The sequence below is a fragment of the Dendropsophus ebraccatus genome, chromosome 8 (genome assembly GCF_027789765.1).
Source record: "Dendropsophus ebraccatus isolate aDenEbr1 chromosome 8, aDenEbr1.pat, whole genome shotgun sequence".
NCBI lineage: Eukaryota > Metazoa > Chordata > Amphibia > Anura > Hylidae > Dendropsophus > Dendropsophus ebraccatus.
This window is the reverse complement of record NC_091461.1, coordinates 72,810,758-72,838,502: the sequence shown is the minus strand read 5'-3', so window position 1 is coordinate 72,838,502 and position 27,745 is coordinate 72,810,758. Positions and strand designations below refer to the sequence as shown.

Here is a 27,745-nt window from a genome sequence, read left to right as displayed (position 1 = left end):
GTGTTACCCTGTATATTACCTTTCATCCTCGTAGGACTTCCATGATCTGTGCCTGTCACTTCAGGGGATCATCATGGGGTAACTTGTTACTACACCATGTTGTCTTCTATATGTTTCCACTAACAAGTCTCATTACCTGCTCTCAGGCAGCGTAACCTTGTTGTATTCCTCTTGGGCTGTATCCTTTCTAAAGCCCAAGCATCCTGCTACGTGTCCCACTACACGAGGTACAGAACCCCTCGCTTTACCTGCCCCTGGACTGTTGGACTCTCATACTCTGGTCCTCTGAGTGGCCGGCAGCATACAGATCCGGTCACTATTTCATCCTGGTACTGTCAGGGTAGTTCTTCTGTCCTTTGTCTGGGCATAACTACCATGTTCTGGCATTTGTCTCGCTGGCTGTTCCCCAGTAGTATGGCTTGAATTGCTTAGGCCGTCCCCTCTTTGATCTGGATGAAGTGAGCCCTCTCTGCTCCTCAGGTAAAACAGTAAAGGGTTTCTTCTACCCCTGGTGTATGTAGGACATCAATTGCCTACATGTCTATCACAGTGCTACTTTAGGACTTCTCCTTCTGCATCTGCCTATGGCCAACATGGCAAGTATTTAGTCTTCTCTCTTAGGCAGCTGCAGTCTCACAGGGTGAGGATTTCCTGTTTACTGCCTGCACTGTTTCTCTACCGTCCTAAGCATAGGTGTATGGTCTCTTCGTGGTCTAGCTTCTCCAGGTGTCCTTGCTTGGCCATATGGACTATGAAGCATTGCTCTCAGTTCAGGGTTTTGCAGTGCTCCCGCTTACACCATTACTCCTTCTCCCTGGCTTAATGCACTGTTGTGCATGACCCCCCCATCCTGGGTTTGGTTTTTTACCACTCAGTCAGAAAATCTTCAAGCAGCCCTTCCCTCCTCCAGGAGGATGGAATATTTAGTATAAGTATCCTCCTGAGGACTGCTATTCCGTAATGGCTTCTTCCGACAGGCAGGTGTGGGTTTATGACCCTCACTGGCCTCTATGAGCACTCCTGCTTGAATTCCTTGTCCTTGGTCTTGTTGTTGACTGGCCATCCCCCTCCCTTATGTTGTCTCCCATGTGGATTCCTTGAGAACTTAATCCCTTAAGGGTTTCCTCTCCTTGGAAACAGGGTTGTTCACTAGCCCATTCTGGCAGGACTTACATTTGCTGTTCTGCTCTTACCAAGCAACGTCTCTGCTCACCCTTTGAGGCGTTGGTTTCTGGATCTAGTTTACATATGGACTCTAGTCTATGTATTACCTGTTGTGCCCATTGTCCTGTGACAACTCCCATGCCCATCAGCCTTACCTTGACCTCCCTTGACAGTTTTCTTCTGGGACTCCAGGCTCTCGAGTACCTCTAGGCTTCCTTGGAGCGGAGTGTTTTATATGATCAACCTCCTTTCTAAGGCTCTAACAGCCCATGGAGTTGTTTTTTCCCCGGCTTACCGGCTTTCCTCTGCTCCTCTTTTCTGCCGGGCACTGCGGGGTACCAGGTACTACTGTACTCCTTCCAGGACAACTTACTCAAGATTCTGATCTTGTTTTTCCTTCCTTCCCTGGACTGCATTATGCTTGGACAGCTTGATTCTTCTTATTAACATGTGTTTCTCAGATGGGATAACTCATGTCATAGGCCATGGCTTCTCTTGTGCTCAAGTTTTGTCTTCTCAGTGAAGACTGTACTCCTAGGCCCATGGAGCTTTCAGCCTGGCCATTCTTCCCAGCTCCATAGTCAAGGACGCAGCTTCTCCTGCATCTCATGTGGCACCTTCTATGAGAGACGCTCAGTCCTCTCTCTCCTTTATTTGACGCCTTAGACCTCTATGTGCCATGAAACATTTTCCAGTCTCTCCCGTCATGGTTGTATTTGCCTTTTATTCTGTTCTACCTCAGAGTAAGTCCCTGCCGCCTGTGGTCACCCACTTGGCTGGGCGTCTGCTTTTTTTCCCCACATCTAGCCTACTAGTTCTGTTGGACTCGATGTTACATCATGTTGCTGGCTTCCAGGACGGACACAACCCACTCTGTCTGCCGTGCAGCACGTTGCTCCAGGGACTAGACATTTTTTCCTTTGCTGCGGACCTGTAGGGGTTTTCTCTGATGCATTCAGCATCATCCCTTGCTCTATTCCTAGTTGATGGTTGTGTTGATGCTATTCTGTGCCTTCTCACCAAGCGCTCTTGTCTAGCGGTTATCTTTCCCACCCCATGGACTGCTTTTGGACGTCCCATGGTATCTGTGTCCCCCAATAAGACGCACGAGAAAAGAGGATTTTTTACTCACCGTAAAATCTCTTTCTCGTAGTCTTCATTGGGGGACACAGCACCCACCCATTTTCTTTTGGGGTTTTTCCTCGGTATGGTAGTTTTCTCCGTTTTGGGTGTTATTCCTACTTTACCTGTTCTTGACTTCTCCTACTGCTCTTGTACAAACTGGTTTAGCTCAGTGCCTGTGGGCGGGTATATCCTGCTCAGGAGGAGTCACTTCCTTTGTTTCTCTTAGTGTCAGCGCCTCCTAGTGGCAGCAGCCTATACCCATGGTATCTGTGTCCCCCAATGAAGACTACGAGAAAGAGATTTTACGGTGAGTAAAAAATCCTCTTTTTCCATTCAGCACCCCTTAGTGAAAGAGGCTTGCAAGTCTAAAACAACTTGGCAGCTTATCAGAATTGAGCGCAGGACACTTGGCTTCTCTTCTTGACTAGTGAAGCGATTCCCTTATCCAACCTTTTTGATTAGTTACAAAGAATGCAGATATGCAGGCAGACATTTTCTGCTTTTTGACCATTACTTCAATGTCTTTTCAATTTTCCTATTGTTAAAGGTAATAGACTGTAAGTTTAGTTCAACAAATTCTAAAATATTTTATATAGGATACTAAACCTAAAAATCCTGGGCGCCTAATGAACTTTAAAGGGGTTGGCCACTTTATAGTAAAATTGCTCAGTGTACAGTATTAGTAAGTGTACTCACTGTATATACTGATAGAAGCTCCCTGTGTACCTCATAGAGCTAATATCAGACTCCCCTCCTCCAGGCTGGGCTGCCCTGCTCTGTGGTGTTTTGGTCCATAAGATTGCTGACATGGAGAAGCATGTGACCAGGCCCCGCCCCCAGTGTCCACCACTGAGCCTGTATGTGTCTATGGAGGACACAGGGGACAGAGCCTGGTCACATGCTCCATGTCAGCCATTTTATGGACAGAAACAAAACAGCAGGGCAGCCCAGCCTGGATAAGGGGAGTCTGATTTTAGGTCTATGAGGTACACAGGAAGCTGCTGTCAGTTGACAGTGAGTGCACTTACTAATTCTTTGTACTGACCTATTTTACTATAAAGTGGCCAACCCCTTTAAGGTCCTCGGAACTAGGGATATGTGAGAGAACTTATGTTCTAAAGACTAATTTTCTACTACACCTTGTGCCTTTTCCAGTGTGCTGAGGTTTCATTCATAGTGGTGACGTTAGGTGAATTTCCGCTTGTAGTATCCATGCCATTGCAGCCACTGACTCCTTAGCAGAGAAACTGTACACCTGGAGCAGTATAGTCTGCTATAACACATTTAGACAGTGGTACTGTCACTGTTATTTAAACTATGACATGTCATTCAAACTTCCACCCTGACACCCTGTGACTTATAAGTGGGTGAGGTGCATGGTAGCATGTTTCACTCCCTGATCAGGCACAAGACCAGACTCATTTGCTCGATAGATAGAATGCAGAAAATAAGTTTCATCACTGGGTTGGCCCAAAGAGTGAATTGTGCTTCATTTGGTTATAACTAGCAATGACAGCGGGTCTTAGGACTGAGATATCTGATGCAATTACTATACTGATTTAATACAGATTTTTTCATGGAGCTAAAATCCACATGCCATCTGATGAAAGTACATTCAGTGTATGCTAGCAAATGTTGTCTGGTGTAAGGTGTGCCACATATATATAATCTCACTTTATAAGATGCAACCCTGGTTTAGAAAACTGAAAACAGGAAAAAAATATATATATATATTTCATGCCAAGTAAACTTCCGTGGTTGTCGAAGGAAGTGAAGTTAATTGCAGTGACAGGGCCACTTTAAAGGGTAACTGTCTTTTAATTTTTTTTTTTTTTTTTTTTTTGGCAGAAATAACTAGTACAAGCGATTGTGCCTACCTAAAGTATATGTAGTACACACTTGACCGTGATATCACCGAAAGTCTATGCTTTCTCACTGTTTGTGATCCGGCACATCTCCTTTAGTCCGGCTAATTTTCAGGACCCACCTTCTCCAATAGGATTCACACATTTCGTGTTCGCTCAGTGAAGCACGGATGGTGAATCCCTGTGTTGGATTGTTTCCCCGCATGGTATGATGTATCAGTATCATGCCGGCAGTGGGGTAACTGTTTGAATCTCCGCGGCACTGTAGTGACAGAACCGGTCGGCTGCTTCATTACAGTGCTACAAAATTTTAAACTGTTTCCCCGCTGCTGGCATGATACTGATACATCATACCGTGCTGGAAAACAATCCAGAACAGGGATCCACTGTCCGTGGTTCATGGAGCAAACACGGAATGTATGAATCTAGACTCAATCCTTCTGGAGAAGGCAAGTCTTGAAGATTCAGCCAGCAGCCGGACTTTTTTTTTTTTTTTTCGTAATATGATTTTGTAAATTATGATTTCTTCTTTACAGACAAAGCCATCAGAAACTTCAGCTCCTAAAGATGATGGTGTTTTCAAAGCACCAGCTCCTCCACCGAAAGTCATCAAAACTGTGACTATTCCGACACAGCCGTATCAAGACATAGTAACTGCTCTGAAATGCAGGAAGGAGCACAAAGAAGTGAGTGTTTATTTCCTAATTACTCAGTTCACTATCTGATTATTCCCATACTTTTTCAGTTACAACCTTTTAATTTTTTTAATAGTTAAAAAAAACGCTTTGTAATTATCCTGTCCAATAGTATAATAGTTTATCGCACGTGTCTTTTAGTCCGTCCCAAATACCCCAAATTTAAATCCATAAATGAGCTCTAGATTTGCTCAAAATATTTAATTTGGTGCGTGCCAAGAAAAGTCCTATCTGCATGTTGTGTGACCTTTTTGAGGCAGAGCTTATAGTGGTACAAGCAGATTTAATATACCAATAAAGTAAAATCTAACAATCACTGCTGTAATAGAAGCGAGCCAGACAAAATCAACATTCTACACAGCTGGTCAATAGTCAGAAACTGTTTTATATCAGTCTGTTTGCTCAGTCTCTGGGATTTGGCAGAAAGTGGCATTTTTCATAGGATTAATATATTCATATTAGTCTGTTAGTTTACTAATAAGTGAACCGCATACCATTTTTTTACATATGATGCCTTCAGTGCTGACAATGTACTAAATGAAAATCTACATTGTGCCTTTCAGTTATACACAGTTGTTCAACACGTGAAGCACTTCAATGATGTGGTAGAGTTTGGTGAAAATCAGGAGTTTACAGATGATATTGAGTACTTGCTGAGTGGATTAAAGAGTAATCAGCCCATAAACACAAGATGCCTTAGGTGAGATGACGTGTACAGAAGGTCGTTTTGGTTGAATAAGCAAATTTCCCTCCATAATTGTGTAGAAAGCAGAAGGGAAGCTGTTAGATGAGAGTGCCGAATGGAATTGCCAACAAGCTCATATAGGTTTGATGTTCAGGTCTCTACATACTATATACTGGCCCTGAGTTATCAAACTGTTAAAAACAGAAACTGGTGTAAACTGCCTACAGCAACCAATCACAGCTCAGCATTCAGCTGTGGTAAAATAAAAGCTGAGCTGTGATTGGTTGCTGGGGGCAGTTTACACCAGGTTCACACTCTGTTTTGCAGGAGATATGGGATGTGACAGCTTATCTTTCCACTGCTTTCTAGGACCTTTTTTGAGTAAGAAGCTATTGCTATTTTTTATTTTTTTTGCTGAATTTTGCCATGGAAATTATGCATTACATGGCATTCTCTGAAATTGATAACATCCATTGATTTCTGTAGATGAACATGATTCCTCCAGGCTTACAGATTGTCAGTGTTCTAGGGCCTAGGGAAAAGCTGTGTCAGGGTCCTATTCCACAGAGCGATTGACCCAATTCGGACGATTTTCGCTCCGTGGAATAGAGACAACGATGATGATTGTCGGCTGATCGTTTATTTAGGTTCAAACCTAAAATCGGGCACCGACCACGCATCGCTGCGTGGAATAGTGATGCGCAGCGGGCGACCGACTATTTTGCAAGCACCATGCTTTACCTAAGCAAGTTGCAGGTCTTTTCCTGCGCTCCTTCTTCCTCCCGGTCCCGCGCGCAGCAGCAGCTGCTTCGGTGCGGCCTTTCTGAGCTGACAGACCGTTCAGCCAATCACTGGCCAGGACCTTCACAGCCAGTGATTGGCTGAGCGGTCTGTCAACTCAGACAGGCAGCACCGAAGCTGCTGCTGCGCGGGAGGAAGGAGCGCAGGAGAAGACCTGCAACATGGTTAGGTAAAGTATGCTGTTTAAGCAAGGGCTGCAACGACATCGGTAATCATTTCCGTGCAGCCCTCGCTAAACGATTATCGGGCTGTGTAATAGGCCCAGTAAACGAGCTCCGATCTAGCAGATCGGCGCTCGTTTACATTATTGATCGGGCTCCCATCGGCCCGTGGAATTAGGACCCTTATGGTGTGTTTACACAGGCAGATTTCTCCTCTTTTCAAATCTATTCCTGGCTTTGGCTTCCAAAATCTATCAGATAAATCTGCCTGTGTAAACGCACCATAAGACTTCCTATTTTTAATGTAGGCCCCTGGCATTATAATTGAGTTTACTCTCAGGTGCTTTAAATTTATATATAAATAAAGAACATGTTGTAGTAAGTTTTTGCTTTTAAAACATTACATCAGACATGCTTTGTGTATTTTTCCTAGTTTGTATTTTGTCCCTGCATATTTACATTACTTAGTAGTTTTCGTCTAAATACCTGTGTTTTTCCCCCACAGTGTTATCAGCTTGGCAACAAAGTGTGCAATGCCAAGTTTCCGAATGCACCTGCGAGCACATGGAATGGTAGCCATGGTCTTTAAAACACTGGATGATAGTCAGCATCACCCGGTATATCTTCAGCATTATTTTCATTAATTGAAAATGGCATGACGGCACTGCCTGTGTGTCTACAGAGAGTTACAGGCCTGATTGTTGCCATAGCACTGATTTAGGCTGAGCCCTTGGCTAGCACTGCTGACTATTTCACTGTTAACATTAGTATCTGTTTTACCTTTGCACATAGCTTTTACTTTAACTATTTTTATATATTTGTAAATATAACCTGTTTATTGGTTTGTACATTCTGTACAGTTAAATGGAATGTGTCATCAGAAAATTACTTTTTAAAATTACTATTTAAATCAGGGATGCGGAACCTCCAGCCAGGCCATATCCGGTCCCCGAGATTTTCTAATGCGGCACCTCAAACAATATACTCTGAATGTGGTAGCCGACAGACACAGGAGGATGCTGAGCTTGCTGGCTTCTACCCTACCAGAGCGTTGCACGTTGGGGGAGATGTATTAAACATGGTGTAAAGTGAAACTGGTTCAGTTGCCCCTAGCAACCAATCAGATTTCACCTTTTCAAAGAGTCTGAGGAATGAAAGGTGGAATCTGATTGGTTGCTAGGGGCAACTGAGCCAGTTTCTCTTTACCCCATGTTTGATAATTCTCCCACATAGTCTTTTTTTTTTTTTTTTTTTTTTCTCCTGCACAATGACATAATTTCATTGCACGCAGCCTGCAGGAGAAGACCGGCACAGACTGCAAAAGAGAGAAGAGGACCAGGGACATCATTGGGGGTTAACTATACTTCCAGATGCATCACTGAGGGTTAACTAGGACTACCAGATGCGTCACTGAGGGTTAACTAGGCTGCCAGGGACAGCACTGGGGTTAACTATGGCTATCAGGAACGTCACTGGGGTGATGGCAATGGCTACGAGAGGTTAACATCAGATACCAGGTACCTTTTTGGAAGTTAACTACAACTACCAGGGGCATGGGAGTTACCTACGACTTACAGGGGCTTCACTTGCAGTTAAAATCTGATACCAGGGGCATCACAGAGGGTTAACTACAATAGTAGGGGCATTAGGGGCACAATACTTTGTCTTTACTCGGGTGCTGCAAACCCACACTGTCTCTGCCATGTACAGTATAACATTGAGTGTAGCGGTTGTGTATTGTATGGCCCTTAAATAATTTTTTGATTGTCTCAATGGCCCTCAACAGGAAAGAGGTTCCCCACCCCTGGTTTAAAGAGAGGTTTTGTGTTAAAATCGAACTATGTTTTAAAGAAACTTATGTCGTAAGTTTGCGTTGGTGGGAGTCTAGTTGTTAAGACCTCCCCCTTCCCCCCAGATTGTGTGTGTTCTGCCTCTTCATTTTTTTGCTCTAAACTGCTATAGCATGCAGTCTACAGAATTATAATTGAAGTCTATGGAACCTTGGTCATTCTGTATATCAGAAGTCTTAAAGGCTTTCCTAAACAGCTCGTATAAGCACTGTTATATTATGCTGTGCCGGACAATCCCATAGAAAGTAAATCCCAACATTCTAGGTACAGAGTAACAACAATGGATTTGAGCCATTATATTGGATGTGTAACAAAATTTATATAACCAATAATGTTATAATGCAACATATCTGGATACTTAGACAAACATAGCATCGCATTGCCATATTCACAATCTGTGTAGGGCCCACCAGGTATATATAACCCTTAATGCCCAATTTGATATACAGAATTTACTCTCGGTTTTCGTGAAAACAAGTGTATTTTTTTTTTACTCATCTGTCAACTTGTTTACACATTACACATATGTTCCCTTTAAGGGATACAGGTTAATGCATTATTGTCTGTAGTACCCAGACAGAAGTGTGACTTTGCATTGTCCTCTCTTGGTAGAATCTAGCACTTTGTACTGCTGCGCTCATGTACATACTGAGCAGAGACCGCTTAAACATGGACCTTGACCGAGCAAGTCTAGACCTTATGATCAGACTTCTAGAAATGGAGCAAGATTCCACATCCTGGCATATGAACGAGAAAGATATGAACAAAATTAAAGAGAAAATCAGGAAGCTTTGTGAAACCGTCCACAATAAGCATTTAGACTTGGAAAATATTACGGTAAGAATTACGGTTGAACTCTTATATGGAGCAGCAGTTAAGACTGAGCCCTCTATGCAAACGTTTTAAATACCTGGTTGCTGTCTCTCTCTTTTTAGCTGCAATACCCCTTTAAGTAGTACATATAAAGCTATGGTTACATGTAGATATGTTGATGGCACAAACAATTAATATATTTCCACATTTGAGTCAAAAGTTAGCTTTAATCCCTTCGAAAAAGAATTAAACACCACTAGTAAGTAAAAATAGATGTGCTTTATATAATTTCAAATGGCTACAGTTGCCAGCACTTAGTTGCTAACACTTAAACTTGCCGAAAATTCACGTCTGCTGCCTGGAGAAGGTGGATGCAGCCCAAGGACTCCCTGGAAAACATGCAAACTTGATCTTTAGACAAAGTCACTCTTCTCTAAACTAGAAAAATGTCCCTGACAGTCTGCTGCACACTTCCCTGGCTTTGTCTTGGAATAACAGCAGGTCTTAGGCTGTATTACTCAGTCCGATCAGTAATGTCACTTACTCTAAAGGAGACCTGTCACCCCCGTGCCGGGGTGACAGGCTCCCGACCCCCGTTACAGCCCCCTATACTCACCTGATCCCGCCGGACTTTTTACACGGCTCTATAATCCTGCGGCAATGTCCTTGTAGCCCTTGCTTTAAAAGTTATGAATAATAAAGGTTATACATACCTCTTCACGATCCCTGGTGGTATTCTTTTTGCCTGCAGTCCTCAGCCGCCACTGGAACTTCACAGCCAATGCAGCGGTCCTGTCTCGGCCAGTGTTTGGCTGAGCTACTTGTCGCTTCAGAGACTGGCTCTAAAGTTCCAGTGGCGGCTGCAGGCAGAAGCTAGGAGAACACTGGGAGCATGCAGAGGTATGTATAAAATTTTATTTTTTTCTCAGTCGTCAGCCGTGCATTGCTATTACACACAGCGATGTGTGCTGGTCGGCAGATTTTTAAGCTGTAATAAACTACAGCGATCAGCCGTGATAGTTTCATCAGCTGATCAATGTTTTTATTACATGGAGCTGCCGAATCAGTCTGATTTGGAAGTTTATCACTCCGTGTAATAAGGCCCTTAGGGGTGGGACCCGGTAAAGATGCTTTTCATATGTCTGTACATAGGTTCCTTTGTCACAAGAGAACGGTATAAGCTTCAGGACATTTTAATTTAATGGCTGATCGAGTATATAGCCTTAAAGAGGTTGTCCAGGAAATAAGGACTTTTCCCCTATCCGTAGGAGGTCGCAGGGTTCCATCCTCGGTACCCCTCGCCGAACTCCGTATTGGGCCCCGACGGCTCTTATGAATATAGCCGCAGGTCCAGGACACGACGGAAAAAAGCCGAGCACATTGCTCTTCTGGTGTACTTTGCTCTTTCCGTCACTTCATAGGAATGAATAATGATGCGGATTACTTACTGGACCTGCAGCTCTATTCATAAGAGAGCCGGCCGCGCCCAATACGGAGATCGGCGAGGAGTACAGAAATCGGACCCCCGTGACCAGCTACTTTTCCCCTATACTGTGGATAGGGGCAAAGTCATTTTTTCCTGGACATCCTCTTTTTAAGGCTTTGGTACTGTGTCTGGAAGGAGCACCAAAATATCTTCAGTGTAATTGCACCATAATTTTGTGTGCACCATGAGTGTCTGTTTAGCATTCCTGCCTTTTTTATACGTTTTTCAGCGTTTTTATCTGTTTGCTGTGATCCAGCAACTAATTTGTGTCAATATAATGTTTGCTTTTCAGACTGGCCATTTAGCTATGGAGACTTTGTTATCTCTGACTTCCAAACGTGCAGGAGACTGGTTTAAAGAGGAGCTTAGACTTTTGGGCGGACTGGACCATATTGTAGATAAAGGTATGTTTAATAAAAAATAGTACAGTTGTATCCATATTTGCTAAAGATGCACAGTATTTATTGCATGTGCCCTACTAATCAGATTATATTTTTGATAGGTGCATTTGGATATAGATAGAGATATAAAATAAAGAAAAGGGGGGAAAAAAGGTGCTCTTAAGTAGTTTTGTCTTTTGGTATCATTTTCCAATGTCAGTCCTGGAGGAGTTCTGTGCAAAAGCTCTATTTTAATTAATAGGGCTCATGCACAAGGAATTTAGATGGCATGGAATTGATCCAAGACTATAAAATCTTCCAGCTTCAGCTGTTTCTGCACACCATTTCCAAGTGATTGGCTTTGTCATGGTAAACCTTGTAATGCTACTTGCAGTCCTGTCCCTTACACAGCCCTGACTATGCAGCAGCCTATATTAAAGGGGTTATTCAGTGTAAGAAAAACAGGGCCACTTCCACAGACAACTTGACTCTTGTCTACAGTTCAGATGTGATTTGCAATTAAAAAGGTTGTCCACAGGATAGGGGACAAGTAACAGATCGCAGGGTGTCTGACCTCCGTACTCTCTGCCGATCTCTAGGTCGGTCCCCGGCTCGTTTGTAATGAATACAGCCCCCGGGTATGGCACATGACAAACTTCTCTTTTTATTTCTATGGAGCCACCGGAGAGAGTTCAGCTCTTTCAGACATTTCCAAAATTTAGATTGCACCAGATCTTAGCCCTTCAATGTTAAGTGAAATCCAGGTGGGTGAGCTTCACTACACAGCTGACCACCCACCCAAACCAACTAATTACAGGAGTCGGGCTCCATAGAGAGATGATTTGAGTCTGTCTCCTGAAATGAGTTGGATCAAGCAACCACCGGGGAGTGAAGCATGTAGCTCTACACTAAATACACTGCCCTCTCAGGGGGCGTAAGCCTTAAAGGGATAGATGGTAGGGAGATAAAATAAGTGGTGATTTTGTCTTTGCTGATGGCCATTTGCAAAGTTATAAAACTGCATTTTTCCTCAGAAGCTGAAGTGCCACACCTGTCTGCAGCTCTACCTGGTAGGGACCTGACAGATTCCCTTTAACCGTAAAGTGAAGGTCGCTCAGAGCCAGCTCCACTCTGCATTTAGAATAACCTTGGAAATATAGGTGGAGTGCATTACCATACTGATGTGTTGCCATAGGGGAGCTGCACGGTGTACTTTTCGCAGCTTGTCCTGCTCTTAAAACAGTTTATTTTCTGTAACACTGCATCTTTTTATAGTAGAGTATAAAGTGGTTATAAAGAAACTAATATATATAATATAATTTGATATTTCCTATATCCCTGTTGTGTATGGAATCACGTATGTAACAGTAAATATGACTAGAACACTGCAATTTTCTTTTATACAGTGAAAGAATGTGCGAATCATCTTGACAATGATGAAGATGAGGAAAAATTGGTTGCATTTTTGTGGGGGGCTGAAAGATGTTTAAGGGTCCTGGAGAGTGTAAGTAATGTGATCTTGCTGCCTTTTTTTTTTTTTTTATATTTTGCGAACTTTGAACATTTCTGAGTTTAAAATGTTTCATAAAACATCAGATATCCTATTGACCTGTCAGAAGTTTTGGTCTGTCAGGGTGCAGGTGCTGAGACACAAACAACCAAGCTATCAACAGTACGGTGGGAGAAAGGGGTCAAACTACTAATACATTTGTAAAATTCCATTTTTTTCCCACCATTCCTTATCACCTAACCAAAATTTAGGTGATGGTAACACTTTATGTGCGGTTCTCTGCACCATCCACAAGCTTAGAATCTGCACATTTGATATATATATATATATATATATATATATATATATATATATATATATATATATATATATATATATATATATATATATATATATATATAATCTGTATAACACTTGTCTGTGTTTTCTTTCTACTCTGAAGTCGCTTTATTTCATCAGTGGACAGTTGCACCTAGGCGGGCACCCAGCTGGGAGAAGGGGCCAACTGCAATGAAGCCCCATCTAGGTGACACTGTGCACAGATGAAGTGAGACTAAGGGGCTGACAGTATCACTTTAAGAGCCTGATCCTTATGCTTAATTATTTGGGACGTTGTGTACACTGGCTGCACCTTTGTTGGTGTGAAGGAATTTTTTTTTTTTTTGTTAAATAAAAAAGGAGGCAGAGAATTCCACCGGGGTGGGGGGCAAAATGGTTACAAATTGTATTAACTAACACTTTTCTTTTCTTGCCCTTCTGGGCTAAATTTGAATTTTCTTTATGGTACACACCCTTGAGTCATTTGAAGTATACTGAGGAATGTAACTATACATGTTTTCAGGTCACCGTACACAATCCCGAAAATCAGAGCTACTTAATTGCCTACAAAGATTCCCAGCTCATTGTGTCTTCAGCAAAGTAAGTGAACCCATGCTGTTGGTATTTCACATGTGCGCTGTTGAAGTATGTGGAGACTTGTGTGGTTGGAATTTAGTTTGTGCATTAAGACTTTTTTTGTGTTTTTGAACAGAGCTCTTAGACACTGTGAGGAGTTCATTCAGCGATATAACAGAGCTGAAGAAAGCATCTGCATTCCTCATAATAAGCCACTTGTACACCACAGTGCAGGCAGCCACGTTGGCAAAGCTGTAGAGGACTGTATGAGAGCCATCATTGGTGTTCTGCTCAATTTAACAAATGACAATGGTAAATATTTAGTTGATGAACTATCTAATGTTTGTTAGGGCATCGATTTACAGTCACACACTACTAAAAGTTGCAAATCCTTGTTTGTGAAAAAAGTCTGAGCCATCCAGGCTAGTTGATGGGAAGATGCACAGCTTTGCATGGAGGGGGGGGGGGGGGTTACCTCTGCGCACACTGCATTTATTACAATTTACTTTGTGCACAAGCAGCTCAGATTCACACTAGCAAGCATAGAGATCGGCATTGGAGAATGCCAGTCTCAGTAAATCTCCACACTTAAGCCTGTTGACTTGTATATGCAGCATGAAAAATGTGTAAATGTCATTTTAAAAGAATTAATATATTTTGTATTCTGCAGAATGGGGCAGTACAAAGACTGGTGAGCAGGACAATCTGATAAGCACTGCAATGAACTGTGTTCTTCAAGTTCCAAAGTACCTACCTCAAGAACAGAGATTTGATATTAGAGTTTTGGTAAGTTATTTTTTGCACATTGTTATCTGAACAAAAATAATGCTGCTGTGAAATTATGGATAAATAGATGACTGTTTACTATTTTGAATCCTCTGGAACATTATGTACAACATGTGATTACATGGTTCTGCATTTTCCGTAGTAACATCTGGGAGTAGATCTGAATGCAGCACTAGATGTTGCTTTACCAAAGGGAATAAAAAGTAACAAATTTTGCTAAAATTGACAAATAAGGTCTGTACAGATTTATCCGGTTACTGTCTGCATAGAAAGAAGTTGGCTGATACGGACAAGGACCTGTCATTGACTGGTTGGGAACCCTGCAGCAGAGCTGCAGGAGTCTTGATCAGTTGTACCAACGGGTGTAGGTAAGCCACTTACCTCCATCCTTTCGGCTCCTCAGTCTGTTCAAAGTCTGCTCTGAGGTGGACTCTGTACAGACCGCAGATAATACTGATGAATGAAATGCTATGGCATAGCATTCATCAGTATATGCAATCAGAGCATACCCTAAGGCACTTATATATGCAATGCAAAATGTGGTACAAAAGTTTTTTTTGTTTTTTTTTAAAAACTTAAAAAAATATATTTAACCCTTAGACGACCCAGGGCGTATAGTTACGCCATGGAAGTCTGTCCCCAGACGACCTAGGGCGTAACTGTACGCCCTGGGTGTTTCTCCCGCTATGAAGCGTGCTCCGGAGCGGAGCGCGCTTCATAGCAGGTGGGGGCTGGCTGCAGTGAGCAGCCGGGACCTCACCGGTAATGACACGCTGCAGCGATCGCGCTGCCGCGTGTCATTAACCCCTTAAACGACCGCGGCGTTTAAGTGTTAGTGACAGTGGGAGTCCCCTGTCACTTACCGATCGGGACCCCCGCAGTGTGACTGCGGGGGTCCCGATCGGTAAAACAGACTGCAGGAGGTCTCTCACCTGCCTCCGTGCGGTACCGATCGGCGATCTGCTACTCTAAGCCTGCACAGGCAGGCTCAATGAGCAGATCGCCGATAACACTGATCAATGCTATGCCTATGGCATAGCATTCATCAGTGTAGAAATCAGACTAATGTATGTACAAGTCCCCCAAAGGGACTTCAAATGTGTAAAAAAAAAAAAAGTTAAAAACACTAACACACTACCCCAAAACCCCTCCCCCAATAAAAGTCTAAATCACCCCCCTTTCCCATTATATAAATAAAACATATAAAAATAAATAAATAGATAAACATATAATATACTGTAGCGTGCGTAATTGTCCGATCTATTAAAATATAACAAGCGTCATTGCGAATGGTAAACGGCGTACACGAAAAGAGGGAAAAAAGTGCGCAGATTACCGATTTTATGTTACATTATATATATATATATATATATATATATATATATATAAAAAAATCAATAAAAAGTGATCAAAACGTCCGATCTTCACAAATATGGTATTAATAAAAACTAGAGATCATGGCGGAAAAAATGACACCCCATACAGCCCCGTAGGTGAAAAAATAAAAACGTTATAAGCGTCACAATAGTCCCATTTTATTTATAATTAATTGCCAAAAAAAAGGATTTCATTTAAAAAAAATATATAACATTAGAGAATCTGTGTAACCTGCATATGGTTGTGTTCAGACTGACCTATAGAATAATTGTATCATGTCGCTGTTACCATATAGTGCATTACGTAGACACAGGAAACCCCTAAACGTTACCATATTGCATTCTTTTTTGCGATTTCACCAATTTATATCTTCATAAATAATATATTTGGGATTCCATCATACATGTTATGGTAAAATGAATGACGCCATTACAAAGTACAACTATTCCTGTAACAAATAAGCCCTTACATGGCCTGTAGATAAAAAACTGAAAGTGCTGGAGCTCTTAGAAGGGGAGGAGGGAAAAACGGAAACACTAAGATCAAAATTTGCGCGGTCCACTGGGTCATTTTGGGCCTGGTCCTCAAAGGGTTAAAAAAAACCCTAATAAAATTCCTAAATAAAGATTTATACTGCCCCCTTTCCCATCATACAAATAAAAATATTAAATAAACATTACATATCGGAGCGGGCAGAATTGAAGGGTTTAAACTTTAGAACTGCATTAAACTATATAAAAAATTGTGTGTAAGAGAAAAATAAAAATCCTAAAGTTTAAATCAGAATTCCATGCTGGGGTGATTTTTGGTAGTTCCTAGCAACTTCCTGGTTAGAGGGAACCTGGGACGTGACTTTCTAGGCCGCTCAGCCAGTCAGCAACAGTAGCGGTATCCCGCCCCAGCCAATGACTGGCTGTGCAGGCCTCATACGTCACGCCCATGTCCCCGCTTAGACCCAGACCCGTGTCCGGGACAGGAGCCACAGGATACTGGCATCAGCAATATTTATTTATAAAGCACCCTTGATTCCAGAAAGCTAATGACTAGAGATGAGCGAACCTCGAGCATGCTCGAGTCCATCCCAACCCGATCGTTCGCCATTTAATTAGCGGTGGCTGCTGAAGTTGAATAAAGCTCTAAGGTTGTCTGGAAAATATGGATACAGCCCAGACTATATCCTTGTTTTCTACATAGCCTTAGGGCTTTATCCAACTCCAGCAGCCACCGCTAATCAAATGCAGAATGATCGGGTTCGGACTGACTCGAGCTTGCTCGAGGTTCGCTCATCTCTACTAATGACAAATAACAGCCATTATTTCAAACACAACATCAGTTTTAAAATAACAGCAATTATTTGTCATTAAATGGCAGTCATTCACTCAATTTCAATTGTGTGTGAACATAGCCTTTCTGGCTTTTCAGTCCCCTCCTGGTTTTGGTTGCAAAATACTAAGTAAAAATACTGTGTGGGAGGATAACCATATACTGTATTTCATGCTAAAATATATAAATGTATAAAAGAAACAGTATTTCAATGACAGATACTACTTTTCATCTTGTAGTGTTCTGATGTCCGGAGCTCAAGTTAAACTTATATTTTAGTTAATTAAAATTTTGACTTTGTTTCTTTCTTTCAGGGACTGGGTTTGTTGATCAATTTAGTTGAATACAGCGCCAGAAACCGACACTGCTTGGTAAACATGCAAACGATACAATCATATGATAGTGGGGAAGGAGAAGAATCAATTGTGGAAACTAATCAAATTGGCGCAGTCCAAGCATTGGTGCAGGTAAGATCATCTTTATAAACTCCACTTTTGAATGGCGTTTGTAAGGGACAGAGCAGCTATTATGTCCCCTAAGTTGGCTTTTTTTGTTTTAAGGCTATGTACACACTCTATCAGACTGGCCGTTCCGTGACGTGGCCGCGTCACGGAACGGCCAGTCTCTGCCCGGATCATCCTGGCCGGTACTTAACCCCTTAAAGACATTGGGCGTAAATGTACGCCACCGCAGGGTGGGCTTTAACACAAATGGGCATACATTTACGCCCGATGTTTCCCCGATTGCTCTGTGTACACACACAGCGATCTGGGAAGATGACCAGCTATAATGTATAGCAGGAAATCTCTGCTCGTCGGCACAGGGGGTGGTTGCACTATTGGTGCACTATACTCACCTGATCCCGGCATCCTGAGCGAAGATCGGCGGTCCCACGGCGTCCTCTTCTCTGCATCGTCTGACTTCGAGTTCCGTCGAGTCTGCGTCGTCTAACTTCGGAAATCTTTGGCAGCTTCGCTCTACTGCCCCCTAGCGGCTGATCAGTGTATATTATACACTGATCAGTGGCTTTAGGTAAAAAAAAGTTTTTTTCCCCAAAATTCTTTTTTTTTTTTCCTTTTTATGTGCCCTAACGCCACTGAGTGCTGATCAGCATCGCACATAAGTGCGCCGCTGATCAGCAACTCCTCCTTTTTGGCGTAGGGGCTTTTTTTCCCCCCTATATCCTACAGCCACTGTCTGCTGATAAGTGCCACACATAAGTGCGGCATTTATCAGCAACTCCTTTCTTGGCGTAGGTATATCTTTTTCTTACTGTCAAAAAAAAAAACGTAAAAAACACTACATTACTATACACGAAATAAAGTTTTACACTACATTACACATTTACATACCCCATATACTAATCCCCGTATAAAGGTGGCCCCCAGGGTGTTTTCGGTGTAGGAGGCATATGTTATTATTGCCTCCGACACAGAAACAGCCAGTGAGGATGAATGGGGGATCCTTTTTTCCTCCATTCATCCTCACCGTCATCCAGTGATGAGTCTGGGGGTAGCGTAGCGTGTGCTGCCCCCCAGACACGTCTTTTCCGCCAGTACCGTCCCAATAAGAGATGACGGTATAGTGTGAAATTCTACAAACTCTATGAGAGTACCCCAGGGTATGTGCACACTGCGGAGTGGCGAAGGAAAACCCTTTGTGCATTCTGCAGCTGGCACCCACATGCAGACGCACGTGTCTCCACCTGTGTCATAGGCTCCATTCTATGCATGGGCGGATTCCCTCGTCCATCCAAAGAATGAACACATTCCTTTTTTGGACAGAGGGCACAATCCACCCGTGCATAGAATGGTGTGTGACACGATCGGAGACGCGCACGCCCGCATCAGTCCGCCGGTGGGTGCCAGCTGCGGTATGCGTGAAGGGTTATCCTTCACCATTCCGCAGTATGCACGTACCCTTAGAGTGTACGAAGAAAGGGACACCCGAATCCAGCCCCCAGATGCCGCCCCCCATCCTCGGAGAAAGTGAGAAGGTCGGTTGGGAACTGATCTTCCCACTGCTGGATAAAGGTTACGACCTGTACGGGGATAACTTTTATACCAGCACCCCCCTTCCGGTCCCTCGCTGCCCGAGCTACTGTAGCTTGCAGCACAATCCGAAAATATCAGAAGCAGTAACAGATCCCTAATATTTAGTAGCCATGGAGCGGACCCAGCGCTTTTGGATATGAAGTACCAGGGCAACATTTTCCAGGTGACGTCCCACACACTGGAAATTCTGGAGACCCCAGAAGAAGTGCAGAGTGTGGGGTAACAGGGGGATCATGAAGGACACCATTTTCCTGTTTGCCACCTGTCCTGATCACCCCGACCTCTGCATACAGGATCTCTTCAAGGCGCACCACACGTTATTGGGGTTCTACATTTTCTAAATTCTGTCCCCTATTCCTATTTCAGGGGTCACGTTGATTCAGGGATTATTTTGATTTTGGAGTCGGGAAGGAATATTTTCCCTGTGATGAGGCTACTGTCGTCTGCCTCACAAGGGTTTTTTGCCTTCCTCTGGATGAACACTGGTTGAATTTGATGGACACCTGTCATTTTCAACATTATAAACTAATAATTGGCCTAATACCCCCAAATAAATTAAAATTGTCCCTTTTCTCCAGCTAATTATGTATGGCCGCCATTCCCATTAGAGGTTTGCCATGATGCAATTACAAAGCCTCTGTGCGGCCAGGACAGTAGAAACCCCCACAAGTGACCCCATTCTGGAAACTACACCCCATAAGGAATCTAACAAGGAGGGCAGCAGGGATATGGCCCCCTGGTGACGCGCACATTTGTGCCGTGAAAATGAAAAAAATGTTCTACATATGTGCCAGTCACCAGTGGGGTCCATATGCTCACTGCACCCCTTGTTAGATTCCTTATGGCGTGTAGTTTCCAGAATGGGGTCACTTGTGGGGGGTTTCTACCATCCTGGCAGCACAGGAGCTTTGTAATTGCGACATGGCCTCCATCCTCCATTCCAGCCTCTAAATGGCGCTCCGTCCCTTTAGTAGCTTGCCCTGTGCCCATATAGCACATTTTGTCCACATGTGGGGTATTTTCGTACTCAGGGCAAATTGCTCTACATATTTTGCACTCATTTTCTTTTTTAACCCCTTGTGGAAATAGAAAAAATCGAGGCTAGACCAAAATTTAGTGTAAAAAATGTTTAATTTTTACACTAAATCATTGATCTTGTCTTAAATTTTTTTTACATTTTCACAGATAAAAAAACGGTTAAAAGATAAAAAAAAAAAACACAATGTGTAGAGCAATTTCCCCTGTATACAAAAATACCACACGTGGACATAAAGCGCCATGTGGGTGCAGGGTAAGCCTCCAAAGGGAAGGAGCACCATTTGGTTTTTATAGGCTGCATTTGGCTGGAATGCATTTTGAGGGCCTTGTTGCATTTAAAATGCATCTGTGTTGCCAAGACAGTTGAAACTCCCCACAAGGGACCCCATTATGGAAACTACACCCCTCAGGGAATGTAACAAGGGTTGTAGTGAGCATATGGACCCTACTGGTGACTGGCACAAATGTGGTACAATGTGGCGTGAAAATGAAATATTACATTTTTGACACTATAATGTTGGTTTAGCCTTTAAATTTTTCATTTTCACAAGGGGTTAAAAGAGAAAAAAAACACGCAATGTGTAGAGCAATTTCCCCTGAGTCCATAAATACCCCACATATGGACATAAAGCACCATGTGGGTGCAGGGCAAGCCTCCGAAGGGAAGGAGTGCCATTTGGATTTTGGAGACTGGATTTGGCCAGAATGAATGATGAATTCCATGTCTCATTTATAGAGCATACAGAGATATAAAAGTGGATGTCAGCTCACCTGTCCTAGTCCCGGACCTTTAATTGAATGAGGAGGGGGTGCACGGATCCTGGCTAGCCAGCCCGTGGACTCAGAGCTTCCAAGGAAAAAAGTGAATGGATCCAGCACTTCCAAAAGAAAACTAAATGCTGCTAAAACTTCATGCTTTATTTCATCCTGATTAAAAAGCTGTAGTGCACTACTGGCAGTGCGGTGGCTAGACGACGCGTTTCGCGCATGCGTGATTTGAGGAAGGACTGTTCTAGTCCCAAGTCTGCAATTAAACTAGGAGAAACCACGATAAGGGAAAAAAACTGCTGATTCTTTTTTTTTCCCCTTATCCAATTCTGTTAAAATTGTGTCCTTTAAAGTAACTCTCCACTATTCATGTTAAAGTAAAAGTTTCCTGATTTGTTCCATTATATTTGTAGTTTTGTTAAAAAAAAATGTTTAAGAAGTTTCTGGGAAACCTCACTCCAGTGTCCTGTCGTGATAATAAAGGCTTTGGGCGCTGCAAGTTTATTATTTTAATTTTTTCATTGCACAGCCACATATGGCCATATTTATGGGACAAAAAAAACTTTCCCTGACTTCCCCTTTAAGTCTGTGTCCATAACTGGGATAGCTGTTACATGCTTGCAGCCTACTGCTACCTCTAGAGCAGCTTACTGTATATGGTGACAAATGATGAAAAATGGTAGTCACAATTTTATACAGTAACAGTAGTTAGGCTGGGAGTGAGTCAATATGATCCTGGTAGGTTGCAACAGCCCCCCCCCCCCCCTTCATCTGCGCACACACCCAATCCCACCAGAGGTGTATATATGTGTCTGCTTTGTTGAAGTATCTCTATGAGGTACAGGGGATTGAGTTGGTTATACTGTGGAGAAGTTTAGGTGTCTACAATTAGCTGCAACTCATTTCTTGCACTATGGTTCATCAAAATGGGCCGGAACTATACCCATATGTGGATTGTATGAGTCTAAGAGGGCCCATGCTGTTTATTTCTAAGCTTAGTATCATGGAGCACTCACTGCTATAAACTTATATTAATTAGCCAGTGTTTTGCATCCAAAAACATGTTGGTTTTTTTTAAGAGCAAGACAAAGTCTGACATTTCGGTTCCAGTACTCAGTATATTCAGCACAATGACACTATTAAAGTATGTGAACAATAATTTCTTTTATATATACTTGAAATAGAGATCTAGAGGGGTCAGCGTTGAATGCTTTACAGCAGGTGTGACAAGACTTTGAAAATCTGAACTAAAGTAAATACATTTATTCCCTTAAGCTTTTCTTGGAGCGGGAGAAAGCTGCCCTGTTAGCCGAAAGTCAAACGGATGAGCTGATCAAAGAAGTCCCTACAGCGCAGCATGACAAGAGTGGCGAGTGGCAGGAAACTGGAGGAGAGATACAGTGGGTCTCAGCGGAAAAGAGCCCCAACTCAGAGGAACCTCCAAAGAAGGAAGAAGAGGATGAAGAACTTGACCTTAATAAAGGTAATTTCTTCTATGGTTATGAGGGACATGTAAGTGATGTAAGACATAAATTATCAGAATATATTAAATAATGAATCTAATAAAAAACAGCGTATCCTTTTTATTTTGTCTGTCCTTTTTTAGTCTGTTTTCCTATTGATATCACTGGCGGAAGCAGCCCATCCGGCTAAAATACATGCAGCTGTTTCATAAAGCACATTAATAGTAGTTTGTATGGTATATGTCAGTGTTGCAAGAATGAGACAAGCCAGATCAGGGATGTGTAGGGATTAAACAACCGTTTCTTGTCTTGTGGATTAAGTACTAAATACTGGAGAATTAAGAGAAAGTCTTGAATGAGTCGAACACTTTATATGAGCTTGCTTAACCCTTTAGTAACCACTCATATTTTGATGGCTGGGTGGTCAGAGGAGCTGAGCCCACTTCATATAAGTTGGATATTGGCTGTATATTAATTAGAGCCAACCCTTGCCTGAAGCTGCCAGGATCATACTTCAGTCCCATCTGGGCAGTCTAATGGTGTGTTCACGTGTACAGATTTTTGGTTATAATTGGCAAAAACAAAGCCAGGAATAGATTTGAAAAGAGGAACAATCTGTCTTTTTTATGACCTTTTTATGGCTTTGGCTTCAAAAATTGCAATGGAAAGTCTGTCTGTGTAAACACACCAAAACCGTTTAAATGCAGTAATTACTACCGTTTGAACTCCCCTGTGCTTCTATGTAGAATCCACAGGCAGACTGTAATAGCAGAGCTCCAAGATCACAGATCAATGCAAAACGGAAAGTAATTATTTCTTATGGTTTTTTAGGATATTTTTTGATTAAAAATAAGAGTTTCATTACAAAGTACAATTTGTCCTGCAAAAAACAAGCCCTCACTTGACTATAGATGAAGAAATAGGCGTTGTAAACCTCAGAATGCGAGGAAGAAAAATGGTGGAAAAGAAGGAATAGAAAAAAAAATGTAAATTTTCATGGTCACTTGGGGGTTAATGTTTTTTTGTTTTCTTTTCAGCCCTCCAGCATGCTGGCAAGCACATGGAAGACTGCATTGTTGCCTCATACACAGCTTTGCTTTTGGGTTGCCTCTGTCAGGAAAGTCCGGTTAGTGTGTAATTCTTGATTTAATAATAATGTTCATTAGAAATGTTATACTGCTGTTGCCTGTATATACACTTAGCCCTTTAAAGAATATCATCCAGCAAGGGCAACCAGAGGCTTAGGTCATGCTTTATTACTTCACACAGCTTTCATATTAATATAAATGGAAGTTTATTCCCAAATATTTTCAGCTCAGCATTTTGACACATACTTAATGTCTTTCAGATCAACGTGACTACTGTACGGAGTCATTTACCTGATGGAGACTTTTCAATAATGACTGAAATGCTAAAGAAGTTTCTCAGTTTCATGAATCTTACAGTAAGTAACAAGCGCTGCGGAATCTGTTGGCGCTATACAAATAAATTTATTATTATTATTATTATTATTATTATTATTATAAGTCTTCCAATTGATCAGATCAACGGGATGATTGTTTATCTGTTGAAATTAAACACACCGGTACAGAGCTCGCTTAATTGCCAGTTTAACCCTCTAGATGCTTTGCTACTGTTAGAAGCCACAGCTGTTGGAGGTTTAGCTCTTGGCTTCCTCGCTATGCAGTCATGGGAGCTGATAAGGTTTCATCACAGCCCAAGGTCTTCCAAAGACCTCTGTGGCTGCCACAACAGATTAACTATTACAGCCTGCTTATAGACAGGCTGAACTAGTAAATCACTGCTCGCACAGTTCACTTTAATACTTGTGTTAGGGTATAAACCCACACACCGTATACGCAGCGTATTTACTGCTGCGATACGCAGCAAATACGCAGCAGATTAGATCTAAATAACTGAACACAGCATCAAATCTTCACCATCAAATCTGCTGCGTATTTGTTGCGTATTTGTTGCGTATCTGCTGCGTATACGGTGTGTGGGTTTGTACCCAGTGAATTGCAGAAGTGCTCAAGGGATCGTATAGTAAACAAAACAAATATAACTAAATTCACCTAATTTAAATGACCTCTCTTTCTGTAAAAGAAATACAGAAATAAAACATTTGGTATTGTCTTATACAGAAATGTCCAAAGTATTTACATACCTTTTGCAGCCTGATATGCCCTGTGAATGGCTGAGCTTTGGGCAGAATGTCATAGGAAGTAGAAAATAATAAGAGCAGGCAGTGCTGAACAGCCTGTTGATGGACCCACAGATGTTTGTTATCTTTTTCCCCATCCCTATCCAGAAATTGCTGTTTACAATGGCCCACAGAGTGTCTGTGCAGATTCTTAGAGTTTATGGAGGGGGAAAAAACCCTCTTTCCTCTTTTGTAAATCTGAAGAATAGTAAAGGCCCATATGTGACTGCTATCTGTCTGCACGGCTCAATGATAGTCTGAGGTTTACAGCTAGTTTAGGTTTGGCATATACCTTAGACTAGTGGTGGTGGTAATTTCTGACCATGAATTTAAGAACTTTTTTTTTTTTCCTTTTTGTGTTTTCTAGTGCGCAGTGGGAACAACAGGGCAGAAGTCAATTTCCAGAGTCATTGAGTATTTGGAACACTGCTAGGTATCTACATCGACAGACTTATTAATGCTGGATAAACTTCTTATACAAAAGGAACAAGTCATGTATAAGAGTCCATGAAGATGCACTGAGCGCAATTTTCTGTGCGACTTAAAATTGTAAAGGCAAACAGGACTCCCTTTTAGCCGTCTAGTTGAGCTTGACTTTGCCACTTCAACCAGGTTACAGCCTGACTCGCATTGGATTGGAAACATACGGACCAGAGTTTCTCTAGATGAATTAGACCTGGCTGTTTTAATCATCACAGTATTTTAGTTCTGTCCAGAATGAAATTGGGGTTTTCTATTTATTTCCTCTGGATAAGTTTGGTTATGGCCAGTTAAGAGAAGTGTAAACTTGCAAAGAATGATTTGCTGCTGATCATGCAACTGCTGTTTTACTGTTGAAGTACTGCGTTACATGCCAGCCAGGTACAATGACATCTCAACTGGTGTGAGTCCAAACAAAGCTTGAGCTCTTTATTTCTGGACAAATGGCTGCTTTTCCTTTTGTTCCTGTTTTTTTTTTTTTTTTTTGCTTTGTAATAGTTTTTCAATGCTTCCAAAATGTTAAGAGTTATGTAAAACTTTTTAGGATACTGTTAACAGATTTTGTTCTTTGGCTATTTTGCTTACTCTTTTGTACTAGATGCTTCCGATCATAACACTTTGTTCCAGAAATGTATTTTCTGTATATACACTTTGACCTCCTACTCACCCCATTTATTCTTAATTTAAGATTTATGGATTATCAGATTTGTGAAGCCGTGCAGCACCAAATGTTACAGAAAGCAAAGGTTGGCTCAGTGGAGTGTGCCAGAGTGCTAGGTAGCCAGTAGCTCAACTATACAAAGTGAACTCAGCTGGGATCTATTTTTCTATTTTCAGGTGGTCCATCTCAGGTGTCATCTTGGACTAATATAAATAAGAAGGCATGTGCCCTTACTTTACTTTCAGGGAGTGTTTTTTCCTTGTTTCTCTGTATCGGCCACAACCCGCGAAGCTTTGCGTGGCAAGGGAAAAATGCCTTCAGCTGTGCTAATGGGTCCTTGATGCATTTTCAGACTCCTAAACGTTCCGCTGAAATGCACACTTTTTGTTGCACCTTTTAATTACATGTCTATTTTTATTTATTTTTTTTTTTCACATGAGAAATCTGCGGCACTCTTTACATGAAACTCAATCCTAAATGTTGGACTTCATGCCACCGCTTGGAAAGGTCCCTTCAACCTCAAAGCGAGGAGCACTTTGATAACCTACTTAAGGAGTGAGGATCATATATGTTAGGCTGGACATTCTGAGCTTGGATAAATGTTCTGCTGATATAGATCTGTATACACAATGCGAATATATCCCAGACTCTGCTTTCTCTGCCTGTGTACAGCTGATCCTAACAGAAGGACTGTCTGTAACACAGAGACCTTACTTAAGCCATATAGTTAACAGCCAAACTGCATCTCTGCCTTTTCTCTATAAAAGAAGAAAAGAAAAAAAAAAGAAAATCAGTAAAGGTAGAGGAGCAATGTAGGTAGTTTTAGAGTTTTGTGTATAAAATTCATATTAGTTGAGTTTTTAGCAATATTTATGTGAAAATGTTAATAAGATATATTGATTTTGAGAATATTTCTAGAATCAACTAATATTGCACTCTTGCCCATGATTGTACTCTTTACAGAAGAAGAAGAGTAAATGAAGGTTGTATGTTTCTCATTCTTTTAAGGGATGTAAGAAGGCAAGTCTAACTTTCCAAAGAGTGGCTTTATATATGTGTTGGAATTGTTTCCCTTATTTTTATTTACTAGAAATCTGAGCAGGTCCCGATGGTGCGTAGTCGGTTCTCCTTAAAGTAAAAGTACTTGGAAGACTTTATCTTCAGACTCTTACTTAATGAATTTGCTTGCAGAGTTGGAACAATTTAAAGGGAACCAAGCAGCACCCAAACTATCCATAAACCTATACATATACTGTAATGTTTTCAAACATATAAGTTATTGTATCAGCCTTCCTCATCTCTGTCCCGAAAATCAACTTGGTTAAATTTATCTGTAATCATGCCTCTCATGCTGCATCACAGAGGGGCTGTCCAGTCCTTAGTCCTTAGTCCTAATGTCTCTGGATCGGACATGTGCAGTACATCTACCTCCGATCTATGCACGTTGTTTCCTGTACTGCTCATGTCCGGCACTGAGGGAAAGTACTGGACTGCTCCACATGCCTAGATAAGTCTAATTTACATACAATGTGGGAAATTTACTAAGGGTGAAATGAGGAAGGCGGGTTACAATCACTTAAATCATTCAGCACTGTTTCGAAAACATTTATTTAATTACATGTATAGGTTTATGGACGTTTTGATATTGGTGGTTTTGACAACCTTTAAAGGGAACCAATTTCTTTATGGTTGAATGTGGTAGACAAAAACTATTCTCAAACTTCACTGAGGTTTTCCAACTGGACAGTTAACTTCTGATGGCATTAGTGTAGCGTATAAGAAAATGTTACGTTTATGTCTCTGCTAGTGAAGTAAGCAGAAAATATCTGCATGCTTATTAGGCTCGCCATAGATGGTTGCCATTTATTAGCTCAACTTTCACCACTTAGATCAGGGATGGGGAACCTTCGGCCCTCGCAACTGTTGCAAAACTACAATTCCCATCATGGCTGGACAGTCGGAGCTTTGGCTGGCCAGGCATGATGGGAATTGTAGTTTTGCAACAGCTGGAGGGCCGAAGGTTTTCCATCCCTGACTTGGATGATGTTTCTATTTTGTTAGTTTTCAGAGAATCGTCAGAAGTGAATACCAGACACCTAAGTAACTACGTATCTCCTTAAAAAAGGCAAAATGCCTAATCTATTGTAGAGATAACCAAAACAT

At 41.9% G+C, this 27,745-nt stretch overlaps 1 protein-coding gene across 4 annotated transcripts in view; it reads left to right on the top strand.

Moving 5' to 3' along the window:
• Positions 1–26,899, top strand: part of WAPL (WAPL cohesin release factor) — a 56,115-nt gene extending 29,216 nt beyond the window's left edge. For all 4 annotated transcript variants that reach the window (XM_069980644.1, XM_069980641.1, XM_069980643.1 and 1 more), the window contains 14 exons: positions 4,691–4,840; positions 5,413–5,549; positions 7,002–7,113; positions 8,959–9,183; positions 10,938–11,049; positions 12,432–12,529; positions 13,377–13,453; positions 13,566–13,741; positions 14,100–14,215; positions 17,230–17,382; positions 22,051–22,258; positions 23,276–23,364; positions 23,587–23,682; positions 24,809–26,899. In XM_069980644.1, the coding sequence (XP_069836745.1) occupies positions 4,691–4,840; positions 5,413–5,549; positions 7,002–7,113; positions 8,959–9,183; positions 10,938–11,049; positions 12,432–12,529; positions 13,377–13,453; positions 13,566–13,741; positions 14,100–14,215; positions 17,230–17,382; positions 22,051–22,258; positions 23,276–23,364; positions 23,587–23,682; positions 24,809–24,874 (1,815 nt within the window). In that variant the 3' untranslated portion in view covers positions 24,875–26,899. The remainder of the gene's footprint in view (positions 1–4,690; positions 4,841–5,412; positions 5,550–7,001; positions 7,114–8,958; positions 9,184–10,937; positions 11,050–12,431; positions 12,530–13,376; positions 13,454–13,565; positions 13,742–14,099; positions 14,216–17,229; positions 17,383–22,050; positions 22,259–23,275; positions 23,365–23,586; positions 23,683–24,808) is intronic.
• Positions 26,900–27,745: the final 846 nt, after the last annotated feature.